Source organism: Rhinatrema bivittatum, chromosome 5 (assembly GCF_901001135.1).
Source record: "Rhinatrema bivittatum chromosome 5, aRhiBiv1.1, whole genome shotgun sequence".
Lineage (NCBI taxonomy): Eukaryota > Metazoa > Chordata > Amphibia > Gymnophiona > Rhinatrematidae > Rhinatrema > Rhinatrema bivittatum.
The window spans coordinates 240,545,377-240,564,274 of record NC_042619.1 but is presented as its reverse complement, the minus strand read 5'-3'; the positions used below and the strand labels follow the sequence as shown (position 1 = coordinate 240,564,274).

The window sequence follows — 18,898 nt, the reverse complement described above, 5'->3', positions numbered from 1 at the left end:
AGCAACCCGCTCCATAGAAAGCACTGGTTCCTTCTGCACCAAGACAAACACTGCAGGAGTACTAGGCATCTGTGCAGAGGTGCTCCGCTTTGACACTTAATCATGGTCCAGGCTCAAACAGGTGTAGCAAACAATATGCTTTCTGCTTCAACGGCAGGGGAGAAAGTCCGATACTTCACTTTCAATGCATATCCAGCATAGTTCTCTGCTTCAATGGCAGGGGGAATGAAGAAAAGTGGATCTATGTACAGACAACCAACAAGGACTGAATTACATAGTCTGGGTAAACAAATGATCATGGATGTAGCTTGCTTGTTGCGGCGGTTACTATCCCTAACTAATTAAGCTAAATATTTCACTTGGATGCAGTTCAGACACTGCTCTCTGCATTAATGGCGGGAGTGGAATGGAAATAGAACCAAAAGGTTACTAAGGGCCAAGAGTAACATAAGTATGAGAAAAAAAAAAAGTGCGAAAGCTTGCTGGGCAAACTGGATGGGCTGTTTGGTCTTCTTCTGCCATCATTTCTATGTTTCTATGTAAGAATGACATCAGGTGCCCTTAGATATAAGCCTTAAACCCACTTACCATAGCCTTCTTGGCCTTGGGCTTCTCTGTGCTCTGACATCTTAGTATTTATTTATTTAGTTATTTATTTTTTAAGAACTTAAAGTTGTTTGAGGAGCTGCTGAAGCAGGGGCAGAAAAATTCTCAAGCAACAAGGCAGATAGAGCACTAGGCCCCAAAAAGCAGAAACGGTGAAATTTAATTCTATCTGATAATTTCCTTTCCTTGAGTGCAGTCTGACCAGTCCAGATGAAAGGATTATGCCCACTGACCAGCAGATGGAGACAGAAATTAACAAGTTTGACGACATCACACTTATACGTATCCATTCTGACCTTAACCTGCCATTATTATCTGTAACAAGCTGAAAAACCCTTACTAATCCAAGGGCTTCTAAGATTCCGAAACAGCAAGTATAAATTATGTACAAGTCTGTCAGAAAACATATCTGTCCTTCAGGTGCTGCACACAAACCATCCTTCTCACTATAAAATAAAATATTTAGCAGAAAGCAAAGGTGGGTCCTGGACTGATCTGACTGCATTCAGGGAAAGGAAATTATCAGGAAAGATTACATTTCTCCCTCCTCTTCTTCCATTCAGGCCAATCCAGATGAATGGAATGTGCCATAGCTACTCCTGACTACGGCAGGTCACCCATGCACAAAACTCCCACAGCAAAGGATGCTTCCTTTCTAGTACAAACAATAGTGCTTTGAAAAAGATTGCAAGGAGAACCAAGTTGCTGCTACAGACAACTCCTGTGGACACACCAAACAAAATTCTGCCCAAGAAGCCACCTGAACCCTAGTAGAATGCGCTGACATGTTTGGTTAATGGCTTACTTTTATCAACATATGCTGCTGCCATTACCTTCTTAATACAATGAGCAATCAAAGCCTTGGTTGCTGTTTTGCCTTTCTATGTTCCACTGAACAGAACAATCAAATGATCTTATTTCCTAAAACCTTCGGATATCTTAAAAGCCCTCACCTCACATCTAAAGATTGCAGAACTTTATATGCCCTTTCCTGAAACTGCTAATTAAATGAAGGCAAACAAACTACTTGATTCAAATGAAAGGCCGATACTATTTTCGGAAGAAAGGAAAGCACCATACGAATCCTGACCATGTCATTTGGATTTTTTTTTTTTTTTTTTTTTAAAGGTTCACTGCATGAGTGCACCTGCAACTGAGAAATCCTCCTGGTAGAATAAAATGCTATCAGATACAATGCCTTCAAAGCAGCTTGAGCAAAACTGACCCAATAGGTTCAAACTGAGAACCTTCCAAGAAAGACACCACTAAGACAAGAACCTAAGGCGGCATAGGGTCTTTAAATGGGGGTCTGATGTGCTTGACCCCTTTCAGGAAATGAGAAACATTCAAACGAGAAGGCAAGGGCCCCCACCCCAATACATGGCCCCTATAGCACACAATAGTTTCAGCCTGCACTATCAAGGAATTAAGAGTTAGTTCCTTCTCTAGAGCCTCCTGTAAAAAATGCCAGAAAAGAAGGCACTAAGACAATCCTTGGAGAAATTTGCCAACCATTTTTAAAAAATTCTCCAAACCCGCCAAGGAGGTTGAAAATTTCCTAGTCTTTAAAAGACTATTCACCTCTTCCAAAGATTATCTCCACTTAATCAAATGCACCCTCTCAAGGGCCAGACCGTAAGACAAAATCAATATGAGTCCTTGTGAAGGACAGGTCCCTAAGCTAGCAGATCCCACTGTTATCTTGAAGTTACTAATGTTAATCGTTGTTGTTCTTCTGATTTAACTGTAGATCATTGTTGTAAATGTTATCTTGAAGTTACCAATGTTAATCATTGTTATTGTTGTTCATCTGATTTAACTGTAGTTTGCTGTTGTAAATGTAAACCGGAGTGAAGGCCAACACCAATACTTCGGTATATAAGAAACTTACAAATAAAAAAATTAATACATCTCTTTACTGCGGAAGCCACAAAGGACTTTTATCCAACAGTCTGACAAAATTTCATTACCAGGGTCACCTTGGCCAGTCAGGGGCCACTAGAACTGGTGCCTCAAAATCCTCTGAACAATTCTATCAATGGCAATGGAGGGAACCATTCTGGGGGCCCGCTTCTGGAAATCAATGCTGGATCAAGGCATCCAGATCTGACACCCCTTTTCTCTTCTTCTATTGTAAAACCTTTCCGCGTTTGCATTCCTGTTGGTCGCCATGAGATCCATTATTGGTACACTGCATTTGTCCTCCGTCTGCATGAACACCACCTGAGACAGTGACCACTTTGTGGAATAGACCTCACTGTGGCTGAGAAAGTCCATCTTAAATGTTCTACATTCCTGCTATGTGCAAGATTGATAACATCTCCAGATTCTTTTCTGCCCAATTCAGCAGCAAATCCATCTCCTCTGACACCTAAGAACATAAGATATGTCATTCTGGGTCAGACCAAGTGTCCATCAAGCCCAGTATCCTATGTCCAATAGTGGCCAACCAAGTCGCAAGTACCCAAACATTAAAATGAATAGATCCCAAGTTACTAAGCCTTGGTGCCGCCTTGATGATTCAAAGACGCTTTTACTATGGCATTGTCGAACATTACCTTGACTGCTTAGCTCCTGATAAGGGATGCAAAGTTTAGGAAAGCCAAGTGAATTGCTTTGGTCTAAAAATGATTGATGGACCAGCCAGCATCCTCTACTGACCACAGAACCTGAACAGCCTGACCTAGACAATGCACTCTCCTACCCAAAAGGCTGGTGTCCATAGTCACAGTACTCCAATCTGGAAGCTTGAGATCCACCCCTCTTGCAATGTTCCCTCTAATTTTTGACAGGCTGTGTGCATAAAAATTTTCTTTCGTACAACTTTTTATAAGCTAAGCTAAAATTTGTGCGCAATGAGCAAAGTATGCCTGAATAAAAATAGTGCTGTTTCCTATTTTATTGCTCAGCAAAACAGAGCATAAAGTTTGAATACATTCTTTTACAAAATGAACCAATTTTTCCTTAAGAAAATAGCAATTATTTAATCTTGCATTTACTAATACTTAGAAAAAAAAAATCAACATTTTAGCAAAATATTTTTAAAAGCATAATGAAACTCTTGCTTCTACATAGATATGAGAATAACATCTTGCCTTCCTGAACAGAGCTTTAAAGTCCAAGTCTATTTGATGTAGAATCCAAACCAAGCCCCATGTTCAGTCTGTTTCTTGGATACGATGGATGGAATTAATGGTTCACCACAGTCACAGGCTTAATCACACAAACTGGCTCCTGCATGTGCACACTCACCGGCTCCCCTCACACACTTTTATAAGACATGCATTCACTCTCATTGGCTCCCTTACACATACACACACACTCTTACATACACGTTTATTCTCTCTCAGATACACACACAATCCCTCTCTCACACATATCCTCACTCATACCAATCTCTCACTCACATATATACTCCCTCACACAGGCTTCCTCTCTCTCTGTAACATACACACAGGCACCCTCACAGGTACACTTCCTCTCTTTCACACAGGCTCACAAACTTTGCTGCTTCTCACTGGGCCTTCTCTTGACTTCTTTGGCCATGGGCAAGATGGGTTCTGCCTGAGGCTGCCAGGCCTGCTGATCTTTACCATAAGCGGGATGGGCTCTGCTCACAGCCAGCTGATTTTTGCCAGGCCTACTGATCTTCACTGCAAGCAGGATGGGTTCCATTCACAACTTGCTAATCTTCACTGCAATAATTTCCTTGTAGTACAGAATTAAAAAGTCTGGCAGTAATCCAACAGGAGAGGAGATTGTGCACACGCTGCTCTACTATGTGTGCAGGGTCCAGAGTCTTTGTTTATGTGCATGCACATGCACACACTTTAAAGGGAACAGTGCTCTCTTGTCAAATTCTTGTAACATCCACCATCGCAGACTCTGCTTGACCTGATCTGGTACCAGAAGCCTCATGCAATAATCCAGAGAATGAGCATCCCATCTGGACAAGGCTTTCTGAAGTCGCTGCAGATGCGCTCTTGCCCAGGGAATTAGATCCAATGCTGCCACCATGGGCCCTAGATGTTGTAGATAACTTCATACCACTGAATTCTTAATCTCAACAGCTGGCTTGCTGCACCAAATATACAGAACGTGTCAAACAGAGCTCCCAGATACTCCAGAGTTTGAGAAGGTAGCAACTTGCTTTTGGAAAAGTTTACTACCCAACCCAACACCTGCAATAACTCCACCTCCTTTTGGTGGCCAAAACTCTCTGATTCAACTTTGCTCTGATGAGCCAATTGTCCAGGTAATGGTGCATTAGGATTCCTTCCTTTCATAGTATCACTGCCACCACAACTATCACCTTTCAAAACATTTGTGGGGCTGTAGCCAAACAAAAGATAAGATTTGAAACTGAAAAAGTCATTCTAGCACTACAAAGCATCACATAAAGACTGTGACTAGAATTGGCTTTTTCAAACTTAGAGTTCTCCATGGCCTGAAGAATCTTCTACAACTGGACGATTTCAAATTAGTTGTTCAAGCATCAATGCTTTCCATCTTGGATTATTGCAACACGATCTACCTTGGGCTCCCTGACTCTTCAATTACTTCTTAACTCTGGCTGGTCAGTGGAACTAAGCACACTACCCACATTACTTCGACCTTCCACTATCTTCAAGAGTTACCTGTTCGTTTTAGGGTTCAATCTAAGATACTGCTTCTTACTCAAACTCCTCAGCATTTCTTCTCTGCCTTGGATTAATGTTTTGTTATGAATATCAACCCACCAGACACCTCAGGTCAGAAGAAAGGGGTCTTCTTGAAGTGCCTAAGTACAAGCAGCAAGACTATCGGCTACTAGAGACTGTGCTTTTTCGGTGGCTGCACCTGCCATGGGGAATACCATACCTGCAACCCTGAGACTTATGGAGTGTTCTAAAACATTTAAGTAAGCACTAAGATCGTTTTTGATGAACCAAGCATTCATTAAACTAATGCCCTAACATTAAGATCCAGTTCTCAAGTTGAACTTTGGGCATTTAAATAGCCTCATACTTTAAGTTTTGTTGTGTTCCATTCAAGGTATTTATGTATGTTTATTTTTTTTTTTAAATCGCTCAGAGCTTTTGCACGTAGTGATTAAGAAACTTTAATAAATACAAATAGAAAACAAAATCTTTTCATGACCCTTCCTGATTGGTATATGCAGATAAGCTGCTATATCATCCAAAGAGGTTAAAATCTCTCCCTGCCTCACTGCCATTAGCACTGATTTCAGTATCCATTCTAAAGTGTGACACTGAGGAATTTAACAACCTGCCACAGATCCAGAATCAGCCAAAAACAACCCTCTTTTTGGGGAACCACATACATATACATTATAGAAATATAGTAAAAAAAAAAAGTACTATTGAAGCCTTGGAATTGGCACCAGCAATTTTAAGTCTAGGAGATGGAGAGGGTCCTTATTGCCTTCCTCTTTCTGGCGTAGTAACAAAGGGAAACCATAAAGCATCTGAAATAGAAAGGGAACCTTCTCGTATTATCTATCAGACCCATTGATCTCATGTAATTTGGACCCAACCCTGATAAAACTGTGACAGGCAACTGCTAGTCTCTTAAATTGGAGACTGGGTCCCCAAAAACTCATTGGAAATTCCAGGATTGACAATCCTGATGACACATCCTTTCTGCCTCTCTCTGCTGAACAAAAGAACTTGAACTTGCCAAACATCAGAGACCTTTGCACACTAGGAGAGCTCTGGTGTCTTGAAAAAGATTACGGGCTAGAGCCACAAGCAAAACAAATATTCTTAGGCTTGTCTTCAGAGAGCCTCAGAACCTTAGAATCACCCCAAAACTTGACCATCTTTTACAGATTCTCACTAAACAGTTTCCTCTTAAAGGGAAGCTTCTTCAAATTGATCTTAGAAGCAAGAGAGTCTGCTGACCAATTTCACAACCATAGCTGCTACTATGGAAGCCATACTTCTTGCTGATATATGCACCAAATTAAAGGAGGCATCCTCCAAGAGCATACTACTCCTGGCTCCAAGTGTGAAGTATCCTACAGGATTCACAGCAAATTCTCAACTACTCTTCCTGTACATGTTGAGATAAACATAATTCTGAATTAGCAGTATGCAGCTGTATTATAGTAATCTGCATTTCCATACTGGAAGCTTTGAAGGCCTACTTTAACATCAACAATTTTTCTGTCCTATGCATCCTTCCAGGCTGCACCGCCTTCCACAGGAATAGTTATCCATTTTGGAACTGAACAAACTGGTATGTCAAATTTTGAAACTTTAAGCCTCTCTTGTTCCTGAGGCACTAAGGGGTATAAATTTGGCAATGAATGGACGCCTTTAAAATTTGCTTCTGGGGAAACCCACTCCAGATCAATCAAGTCCTTAACCATCTTATGCAGCGGAAATGCTTTCTTATACTGACCATAATAGAGCAGAGGTTCCTCATTCTTCTCTGCAATATTAAGAGTTCTCAATGTCTGGGAAATCAACAAAGAGCTCCCTTTTATGAAAAAGATTACTGTGCCCCTCAGGGGGAAATTCGCCTTCTTCCAACTACCCCTCACTGCTAAGGTCCCTGAAGCTCCCAATACCATCCAGGGAATCATCTGACCCAGAGCCATCATATACATTCACTTCAAAATCCACACCTTTCCTGGATCTCTTTTTACCTCTGGAAAATGAGCAGCAAGACCTGAGGGACTAAAATCTGCCCTGTACATAACACATGGTGCAAACACTTTACAAACTCCTTGGTCAATGAAGCCCAAGCCAAGGAGGATAGGTTCAATTGAGGGAAAAGATTATTGCCTCTAACGTTAACATTGGCTCATGCTCTTCCAACTCCCTCTCAGCATCCTGCACACCTAAAATGGTGTCATTCCTGCCATGGAACTCTCCAAATAAATGCAGCATAATTTTGACACTCCCCCAAGCCTGCTGCCTGTGAGTGCCACAACTGATGCAAAGTGCACTCTTTTTCCCGTGCTCTGCCGCAGCAGCCATCAGCTCCCTGGCTCTCATTGCTATGGTCGGGTACTCCAGAGAAATCAACAAACAATAATAATGTCTGCTTGGCTCTGCAGAGTGCATCCTTGATATTAACTGCTCTGTGCTTTCAATTTGCCTTGTCTTTTTTTTTTTTAAACAAACTTTAAGCATAGCAGCCAGGAAAAGAAAGACTTTTTTTTTTTTTTTTAAAGAGGCCAGCTGATAGGGGTGTGCATGTGAAGCCTCAAGACGAGTCTTGAACTCAAAACCCCTGACCTAGGCCCTGCTTAATCAAGGGAGGGAGACTACACTTTCACCTCATGTGCTACCTAAGACTAACAATTCTTCCCTGGGGCTATGCTCACCTGAGAGAGGTAGGACTGGCATTTCACCACTAGAGCTGCCCTCTAAAAATATTCTCTTACTCAGCCTAACCAGGCCCTAGTCCACAGCATGGGATGCTTGCCTACCATCTGCTGGAAATTCAGCACAGATGCATATAAGGGTAACATCAGCGAACCTGTTAATTTCTGTCTCCAGCTGCTGGTCAGTAGTCATAAACCATTCATTCATCTAGAACTGGTCTGACTGGATGAAGAGGAAAATAATGAGAGACTAGGATACATCCATGCATTAGCTTGGAAGAAGAAAGACTAAGGAGCTAATGAGGCAGTGCACGTGTGGGAATTCCTGCACATAGAAACGTGACGACAGAAAAACACCGTATGACCTATCTAGTCTGCCCATCCAATTAATTCAGTTTTACAATTCCCATCACTCCCTTAGAGATCCCCTATGTTTATCCTATACTTTCTTGAATTTGCATACTGTTTTTCTCTCTACCACATTCACTGGCTGTTCCATGCATCCACTACCCTCTCAGTAAAGAAATATTTCCTAAGATTACTCGAGTCTACCCCCTTGGTTCTAGAGCCCCCTTTCTGTTTAAAGAGGCTTGTCTCCTGTGCATGGAAACCTTATAGGTATGTCTCTAATCATATCTCCTCTATCTCGCCTTTCCTCTAGAGTATACATGTTTAGATCCTTAAGTCTGTCCCCATATGCTTTACAACGAAGACCATGGACCATTTTAGTAGCCAACCTCTGGGCTGACTCCAACCAGTTTATATCTTTTTAAAGGTGCGGTCTCCAGAACTGTACACAGTATTCCAAAGGAGGTCTCACCAAGGACCTATAGAAGGGCAATATCCTTTTTCTGTTGACCATTCCTCACCCTATGCAGACAAGTATCTTTCTGGCTTTTATTGTCACTTTATTGAACTGTTTGGCTCAGTAGAGTCTTTATTGAGCTCTGACGCATGGGTCAATGTGGATGCTGCTGGATGTCATCACTCATGTATAATGACTAATTCATGCCTGTTCAATGGAGAACTTTTTGAATTGAAGAGTCAAAAGTGTCATGCATCTATCATCATCAAGTTACCAATCTGTCTCTCTTAACTGCTAGATGATTTGGTGAAGTGTACAACTTCGGATACACAAGTCAAATTCCCCATCACTGATTTAATGAAATTAGATCAATAAGGAATCATTCTTTGATGTGTGCATACATCAGATCCTGAGCTTCCTAATATAGTCATTAAAAGTTCAGAAAGTCTTGTGAGCTGTTTCAATCCTGGGGCACAGAATGGTTGCGCAGAATTTTTCTATCCTAGAACAGCATCTTGCAATAGTGTTCAAATTGACAGTAATAGCCACAGGCTCTAGTGTGTTGGTACTATATCCCTCACTGCTGGCCATAAACAAATTTAGATCCACAGTAACAAGACAAAAATCATACCTGAGTGTGTTTGTTTTCAGCATTTACAACAGAAGGATATCCATTTATCAGTTTGTATGTAAATGCTACCATTCTGGATGTTTGCGTTGTTGAGAAAGGATCCCACACTTTTTCAGCTATTCCTAAAATTAAAGTGCAGCAGGTTTATTTTTATGTATGTTATACATTATGTTACAGATCACTTTTCATGAACTCTATAGTGACTATTCTAGCCATATTTTAACAGTTTAGTTTTATAATTTCCTATAAAGCCTCTTTCCTTTTTCCCATGCTCTGCCGCAGCAGCCATCAGCTCCCTGGCTCTCATTGCTATGGTCGGGTACTCCAGAGAAATCAACAAACAATAATAATGTCTGCTTGGCTCTGCAGAGTGCATCCAAAGCCACAAACCCTTAAACATATATATGGAAAAAATTGATTTTTACTTGATAATTTTCTTTCCTTGAGCCCCACCAACGTAGTACAGATGCAATGGTTGTTCTCTCCTACCAGCAGTTAGAGACAGAGAAAAAAACAAAACAAAACAAAAAAATAAACGAAGCTGCTCTTGTGGTACTCAAGCTACTGTGCCATCTGCAGTTTTTAAAAACTATTTTATGCTATTGTTAATTTTGTAACTGCTATAAATTATGTATGTTATCTTGTGAGATACTGATCTTTGGATTTGCAGCATATAAATTTGTAAAATAAACAAACTGTTTGACAAAGCAAATACAACTACTCCCTAACCTCCCACGAGCAGGGGATTCAGTGAAAACAACTTCAACACCCTTCTCCAAGAAGGATTAAATGCTAGAAGCAAAAATTATTATATTATCACCAAAATGTACACCAGAAAGAGTGGCCTTCAGGATCCAAGGGTGAGACTCTCCCTTCCTTATTCCCCAGAACAGTCCAGATACATGAGATGTACACAAGTCTTGCTAAACTGGGCAGAAATCTGCAAGACCCGCTCAACACCTCTGCAAACACCTCTGTGCTTGGCGCAGTAAAATCTAATTGGTAGTGCTTGGCAAAAGCATGTAAAGAGGACCATGTGGCCGCTCTACAGATCTCCTGAAGAGAGACCAGCTGACACGCGGCCCAAGATGACACATGAGCCCTAGTGGAATGGGCTTCAAGACTACCTAGTACCTCTAAACCCTGGCAAATGTAAACTGATGCAATCACTTTAATCCTTCTAGCAAGAGAGGCCTTCAATGCTTTCTGCCCTAGGCCACTAAACAGCACAAAGAGATGATCCAATATGTGAAAGTTATTTGTGAACTCCAGATACTGAGGAAGAATCCTACAGCCATCTAGCACATGAAGGTCTTGATCCTGCTCTGACGAAAGGCTCTGCGATTTCTTAAACGCCGATAACCCAATTGACTGGCTGAAATGAAATGCCAAAACCACTTTAGGCAAAAGGGAAGGCACCATATAAATAGAGACTCCCATCCTCCATAAACTGAAGGAAAGGTTCCCTATACGATAAAGCTTGCAGTTCCCAAAATACACCTCGCTGAAAAAATAGCCACTAAAAAATACAACCTTTAGAGTAAGATCCTTCAGAAACGCTGTGCTGATAGTTTCAAAGGGTGGCCTATACAAAGCTTTCAGGTCTAGATTGAAATTTCACATTTGTAACCAGCCTAACAGGAGGCCATAAATGCTTCTTGCCCTTCAGAAAATGGGCCACATCCAGAAACAAATCAATAGACCCACCATGAACCTTGCCCCTGTAACAGGATGCCATTACTTGCACCTTCAGAAGGTTCAAGGCCAAACCCTGCTGCAAGCCTTTCTGCAATGAGTATTTCTGGAATGGAAGCCTTAAAGTGGATAGAGCCCTGTCTGACACCAAGACTCAAACACCTTCCAAATGCGTACATAAGTCACTGATGTAGATCTCTTCCTGGCCTGCAAAGAAGTGGTAATGACCTCCTCAGAATACGCTTTAACTTGCCTGATAAAAACGATTCGCCTGATTCAAGCAGCTCAGACACTGAAATATTAGCCTGGGAACATAATTCAAACGTAAAGGGCCGTCTACCATGAGACTTATGAGATCCACAAACCACAGGTGTGCCTGGGCCATTCTGGAGCAACCAGAATCACTGGACTTCAATGCTTCTCTATTCACCTTATCATCTGTCCTATTAATGGCCAAGGGAGAAACACATACAGAAGAACTTCCTGAGGCGAAGCCTGAGCATCAAGACCCTCCGACTCAGACTCTTGTCTCCAAGTGAAGAAACTTGGCACCTTGGCATTCTGACTTGAAGCCATCAATTCCATCTGAGGAGACCCCCACTTGGATCTGATGAAAGAATGCTTCCTCCTGCTAGCTCCCATTCCCCGGGATCTAGTCTGTGTGTACTCAGAAAATCTGTCTGCACATTCTCCACCCTGGGCACATGAGAAGCTGAGAGAATCTTCACATGCTTTTTGGCCTAACTTAGCAACATTCCAGCTTCCAAGGAAACTGCTGGGTTCTTTGTCTCCACCCCACACCACCCCTGTAACACTGTGACAGCACTCTCACTTCCTTGCCTCTAATCAAGCAAAAGAAGATTCTGATTGCCTAGGTTTCCAAACAATTGATTGACCAGGAGGCCTCTGCCAGAGACCCCCCCCCCCCCCGAGCTGTTTGTCCCTAAAAGATAACTCCCCAGGTCTGCCAGACTGGTGTCTGTTGTCACCATCACCCAAACCGGAATTTCCAATTCCATTCCCCTTGACAATTTATCCTGCAACAGCCACTGGGAAAGTCTGCACCTGGTGTTCCCCAAAGAGGCAGCCCAATATTGAAATCTTGCGACATAGGGTTCCAACATGAAAGAAGCACTTTCGCAATGACCTCATATGCATCGACACCTAGGGGACCAGATCCAGCATAGATACCATGGAACCTAGCACCTGTAGATAATTACAAACTCCGGGAAGTCTCATCTGCAATTGCTGCTGCACCTGAAGTTTCAACCATTTTTGTTTTTTGGTGATAAGAAACACCTTGCCTGTGCTCATCTCAAAGGGAGCTCCAGATATTCCAAGTTCTGGGATGGGCTCCATTTCCTCTTGGCAAAGTTGAACACCCAACCCAGGTTCTGCAATAGACTGAGCACACAACATTCGGATTTTGCTCAAATTAACCAATTATCCAAATAAGGGTGCACCAGATCACCTTCCTGGCGCAAAGATGCCCCATGACCACCATCATTTTGGTAAACAAGCATAGAGCCATGGCCAGACCAAAAGGGAATGCCTGAAACTGGAAATGCCTGTTTAATACCTCAAATCTGGGAAGCCCTGATGCTCCTTGGCGATAGGGATATCCAGGTAAGCCTCCTATAGATCCAAGGAAGTCAGAAATACTCCTTTCTTGACCACTGCAATCACAGAACTAAGTTTCCATAGGACAACGGGGACTCTCAAACAGTCAATGAGCCATTATCAGTTGAGTTATTCCCTCCTCATTTGGAACCATAAAGTAAATGGAGTAATACCTAACACTCCCTTTTGACTTCCGGGACAGGGATCACCACGCTTACAAGGAGGCGTTCCAAGGTGGACGACACCACTTGCCTCTTTTCTTGTGAGGCGCATGAAGAGACCAATTTCTAAGGTGTAGCAATCTTTTACTACAGACAGGACCCACTGATCTGTTGTCATCTTGGTCCACACTCCTAGTCAAACTGGGATAAGCGGCTCCAATATGCACGACAGAGTGGACCGACCGAATCTCATTGGGAGCCTTTAAGGCCTCCAGTTCTGCTGTGTATTCTTCTTACTTCTGTGAAAGAACTGTGACTTGTCTGAATACGGGTGCTGTGATAAAGAACTCTTTCCAGAGCATGACATTTTTGTCTGCTAGAAAATGACTTCTAGTTCACTTTGGGCTTATCTTCTGGCAACTTGTGAGTTTTAGACTCACCCATGTGCAGCTGAAAGAATATCCAGCTGTGACATGGACCACCTACCTGCACTCCAATTATGCAGTCACAATAATCAACGTGCTGAGACCACTGACATTTCTAGCCAAAGTCCATACCAAATCATACAAGCCATCCACAATAAAGGCTAAATCAGGCATTCTGCCTCTTTCTCGGACACACACACCTCAGAATCCTCCACTGGAATCTGCTGCACCCAGAGTGAGCCACAAAACTGTTACACACCGCTGCCCCGAGTGCCAAAGCAGACACTTCAACATCTTGAGATAAAGTTCCATCTTGTGATCCTGAGAATCCTTAGGCGCCCCAAACCCTCAATCGATATTGTGGTTTTCTGCGTCATAGCTGAAATTAAAGCTTTCACCCTTGGCAAATTAAAGACAGCTGCAAAGTATCTTCAGGAAGAGAATACAACTTTGCCATGGCTCTCCCAACCTCCAGAGCATCCTACATCTTAAAGACCAAGGCTTTAAAGTGGAAGGTCTTAGGGGGAATCTTTTGAGCATCCAAAATGGGATCTTCCCCCTTGTGCTTGGATTCCATCTTGCTCTCCTTGATCCCTAATTATGCCACAACCTGAGCAATCATGGCTGACAATATCTCTGTCTAAATAGATGGACCACTCTGGGATCATCTCCATCTGCAACTGGAATCTTCCTTTCCCTCCAGAGGTTCCTCGTCCTTATTTCTAGGAAGGTCTATAGGGAACATTTCTAGAAAGTTATCTCCAGATTCCCCCACCCCCCACCCCCTGAATCTATACCTAAATAGGGATCTTAATCCACCCTCTTTCTTGAGATGAGGCATAGGCAGAGAACCCCCAAAGGAACTCCTTTTGGCAACAGAACCACTGGAAACAGTACCTTTCTTCAACCAAAAAGACTTTGTGCATTAATAGCACAAGCTCTAGGAATAAATGCTCCTCCTTCTCACTGCGCTAATCAGAAGAGACCCCTGCCACAGACAATGGAGCTCTATAGTCGTCCCCCCCCTCCCCACTCGGCAGTAAATAGCATCGGAGAACCCATGGAGACCTCCTCCATAAATGTCCTGCTGTGCGAGGACAGCCTCTAAAATGGCCACCAATCCTGCTCTAAGTACGTCTGCCTGACAGCCAGCACCTGCAGGCTGTAACTGCTTCTTTCTTTTGACCCCTACATTGGCATGGCCCTCACCGCCTCCCTCTCACATATCAGAGGCCCAAGTTCAGCAAAATCACCCGCTGCTCCCCGCAACGCCCAGACATTGCCATTTTGAATTTCACCACCATGCGGGAACCAGAGCAAAAATTATATATAAAGAAGTCTTCACCCTCTGTGCAGTTCAAAGAGTCGAAACAAGCCGCCCAGCACAAACTATGCCAAAAACTCCTGCTGCCCTGCTTCAGTGGCACCAAGCTGCTCCCAGCACTGCCTTGTGTCTTTTTTTTTTTTTTTTTTTAATTATTTAAAGAGTGCCCCAAAAATGAAAGGAAAAATAGTACTTCCCTGAAGATCTGTTCCATGAGGCATCGTGTAGCTGGACCAAAGAGGAGAGATAGAGCAGGGTATGAGGGAGCCAGCCTCTCTGGTTATCAAACCTTCCTGGAGAATCAGGCTGAAGCTAAAGAAGGGCCACCATTGCCCTGTTCACCCCTACTTCACTAGGGGGTTAGCCTAAAACTGGACCTAACACACTGGGAGCAATTTCTTCAGACCAAAAAGTCTGACTGCAAGTTAGACATCTCTGTCACCTGCTGGAGACGGAGAATACTGAAGGATTGCAGGTGGCACAGTAGTCTAAGTACCAAGAGTGCAGCAAAGCTATTCTTCTCTGTCTCCATCTGCTGGAAGGAGAGAAAAGCCCAAGTGTCTGGATTGGTTTGGGAACGATAAGGAAACCCCATTTGCTCATCACCTCTCGTATGAAGGCCTGATAATGAAGGTAGAAAAGCCAGAGAAACAGAAGCTTGGCAAGGTGATAATCTAAAGCACAGCTTTCAAATTGTGTTTTCTGCATTTTTCCTACTATTTCTCCACACAGCCCTCTATCGTCTATAGGACAAGCACTATCCTTCAAGGGAGTGGCACTATATCAGCATTATTACAATACGTGATTCTCTTTTACCCCACAAGCACAAAGCAAAGGGAAGAGAAACTCAGATCCTTGAGCACAATTTGTAATTTGTCTGTAATACTGGTTTATTTTGTTTTATGATTTTAATATGTTGCATATTAATGTATTTATGACCGCACACCACTGTCAGCGTTTTGTTTTAAATCTGGAAAGCGGTTTACAAATGTAAACAAAACAGCTGTCTCTTACAAACATACTTGAATTTAAAATGTCTTCAAATGCAGGCCATGTCAAGGGAGTATAACAATGCAAGTCCATGCAACATACCTGCTACTTTAGGGAGAATCACTTTTTCTACAATGGTAGGTAATAGTGCAATGTCCACATCAGTGTTATCCTGCTCTTTTTCTTCACACCCATAAAATAGCAACGATTCAAACCACAACATACTTTCAAAGTCACGGCATTTGGCCTAAAAAAATTTTTGCATAATTATTTTTATAAACATTTTGTACATTAGAGCCAACATGAAAAGTGCCAGACACATCTTTGCCCTGTCAATGTCCTTAAGTAACAAATAACTGTAGAATACTTATGAAAAACAGATGAGCTGTCCAAATAAGTACCATATCAAATAAAAATACAATGAAAGTATACCTCCAAATTTCATGTATCTATGGTGAAATTTTAAGCTTACCTGTTAATTTCCTTTCCTTTAGTCCTGCCAGTCCAGTACAGATGAGTGTTATATTCCCTTGCTGACAGGAAAAAAAAAAAGCGCAATACTAACCATTCCTCTTACAGAGGTCTACTGCAGCCTTCAGTATCCTACACCAAAGCTAAGACAACTAAAGGCAACTGTTTGGTTTTGGATTCCAAATCACCACAACCAAAACTGGTGCAGCCAAAAAACTTTACTGCATGGTCCTTAACCCAGGAATAAGATAATTCTTATACAATCCAGTGGGAGCACTGAGAGGAGATCATCATCTTGCTGGTGGCTGAAGAGGATTGGTAAGTACTGCTTTGGGGAATCTTAGGGCTTAAAAGTTTGGGGAGAGGTGAAATAGTGGGGTATATTCTTTAGTGTGTGTGTATCTGAGATAAAAAGCAAGCCAGAGGGAGTTAGTTTTAGTGTCTGTCATTCCCTCCCTCCCACCCATCCTTAGCTTATATCTGATTTATAGGCAAGAGACACTCTCTCATTAAAAATCAATCAGGTTCTTATCTAAATCAAACTATTGTACCACCCCTTATTGAGAATTTAATTATCCCCTTGCAAGTCTCTACCGGATAAATAGTGAATACAACAATAAATTTACAGGACTAATTGTGCACATTCCCATTCCTGTAGCAACCGAAACTTAACTAAGAACTCAACAAAATTAAGATGAAGGCAGCAGTCCAGCAGCAAGAGGGGGGCCTTCCTGTCTTTTGCATCAGGTGTCACATTTGTGATTTTGTACCCGCCAATGAGAGGTTGTATATGTGCATCCGGTGCAACGAGCTCCTGGCTCTTAGAGAACGAGTTTGATCTCTGGAAGCTAGAGTGGCAGATCTGGAGGAGCCGAGGCAAGCAGGGGTATATAGATGAGACCTTCAGGGACCTAGTAGCCAAGTGCCAACTCCAGTCTGGCAGCCCTGGTGTTGTCTTGGATCAGGAAGGTCTCCTGATCAGACAGCATCACTCTAGTATAGCAGCAAGTGATCCAGTAGCAAGGACTTGCTCTCCAGATGATGTGCTGTCTTCTCGCACCAAGGAGAGTCTCCCAGGACTACTGCCCAAGAGAGAAGGGTTATATCAACCATCATAGTTGGTGATTTGATTATTAGGAAAGTAGATAGCTGAGTGGCTGGTGGATGTGAGTACTGCTTGGTAATTTGCCTGCCTGGTGAGAAGGTGGCGGACTTTGCGCTGCCTGGTAATTTGCCTGCCTGGTGAGAAGGTGGAGGACTTTGCGCATCACCTAGATAGGATTTTAGACAGTGCTGGGGAGGAGCCGGTTGTCATGGTACATGTGGGCACAGACATAGGAAAACATAGGAAGGAGATTCTGGAAGCCAAATTTAGGCTTTTAAGTAAAAAGATGAAATCCAGAACTTCCAGGGTAGCATTCTCTGAAATGTTCCCTGTCCATACGCAGGTCCCCAGAGGCAGGCAGAGCTCCAGAGTCTCAATGTGTTGATGAAATGATGGTGCAGGGAAAAGGGATTAATTTTTGTAAGGAAATGGGCAATCTTTTGTGGAAGAGGAAGTATCCCAAAAGGACAGGCTCCACCTTAATCGGGGTAGAAACAGGCTGCTGGTGCTAACCTTTAAAAAGGAGACAGAGCAGCTTTTAAACTAGAACAAGGGGGAAAGCAGACAGTCGCTCAGAAGCTCTTGGTTAGAGGGAGGTATCTTCAAAGGATACTAATGAAACAGGAGAGTTAGGGCATCTCAACAGAGAGGTTCCAATAAAAGCAGTAGTCGTCCATGTGCCTATAAAGAATCATCTAACCTAAAGAATTCCAAATTATCTCTATCAACTGAGAAGCAGGTTGTTAAGACAAACAAAAAACAGTTTGAAATGTTTGTATGCCAATGCTATAAGTTTAAGAAGATAGGAGAGTTAAGAGTATATAGCAGTGAATGATGAGATAAACATAATTGGTATCTCAGATACCTGGTAGGAAGATAACCAATGAAAAGTGCTATACCAGGGTACAAATTATATCACAATAAGGAGGATCAACTTGGTGAGGGTGTGGTGCTTTATGTATGGGATATAAATCATACAAGCAACTAAATGCACAGTAGAATCTTTATGGGTAGAAATCCCATGTGTGTTGGGTAGGAGTATAGCGATAAGAGCATACCACAATCCACATGGCCAAAACGATGAGACAGATGATGAACTGCTAAGAGAACTCAGGGAAGCTAACCAATTTGGCAGTGCAGTAATAACGGGAGATTTTAGTTACCCCAATATTGACTGGGTAAATGTTTCATCAAGACAGGCTAGAGAGGTAAAGTTCCTGGATTTATTTATTTAATGAGTTTTATATACCGTCATTCAGTAAAGCCATCACAACGGTTTACAAAAGCTCAAAATGCAGGATTTTTAACAATTGAGCAAAAAGGGATAACAGGAAGTATATTAAACAAAGGAGAGATATTCAATTGCAAAGATATTAACTGGCATTTGCACTACAGTTTGCACTAAGGGGTGCACAAAGGGGCGGGCCCCTTTGGTGCGCGATGCGCGGCGCCTGGTGGCAGGGCGCATTTCAACGGTCTGAGCTGCCCCTGGTGACGTCGGGGGGAGGGGCGGGGCTTCCGATCGGGTCTCTCCCTCACATTGCAGTTCTGTTTTTTTTCCTTTTTCAGTTTCAGGTGATATTTATTTCTTCTCTTCTGTTCCCATGGCGATGGAGAGGTGCTGCAGGGCGCCGAAAGTTGGTGGGTGGGCTGCCAGTTCGAGGGCACCGGTGGCAGGGCGCCTTTCAACGGTCGGAGCTGCCCCTGGTGATATCGGGGGGGAGGGGCA

General features: G+C 42.7%; 1 protein-coding gene across 1 annotated transcript in view; it reads right to left on the bottom strand.

Moving 5' to 3' along the window:
- Nucleotides 1–18,898, bottom strand: part of PAXBP1 (PAX3 and PAX7 binding protein 1) — a 275,602-nt gene that overhangs the window by 109,950 nt on the left and 146,754 nt on the right. The window contains exons 12-13 of the mRNA XM_029603577.1: nt 15,696–15,840; nt 9,379–9,500 (exon numbers count right to left, since the gene is read on the bottom strand). Coding sequence (XP_029459437.1) covers nt 9,379–9,500; nt 15,696–15,840 — 267 coding nt within the window. The remainder of the gene's footprint in view (nt 1–9,378; nt 9,501–15,695; nt 15,841–18,898) is intronic.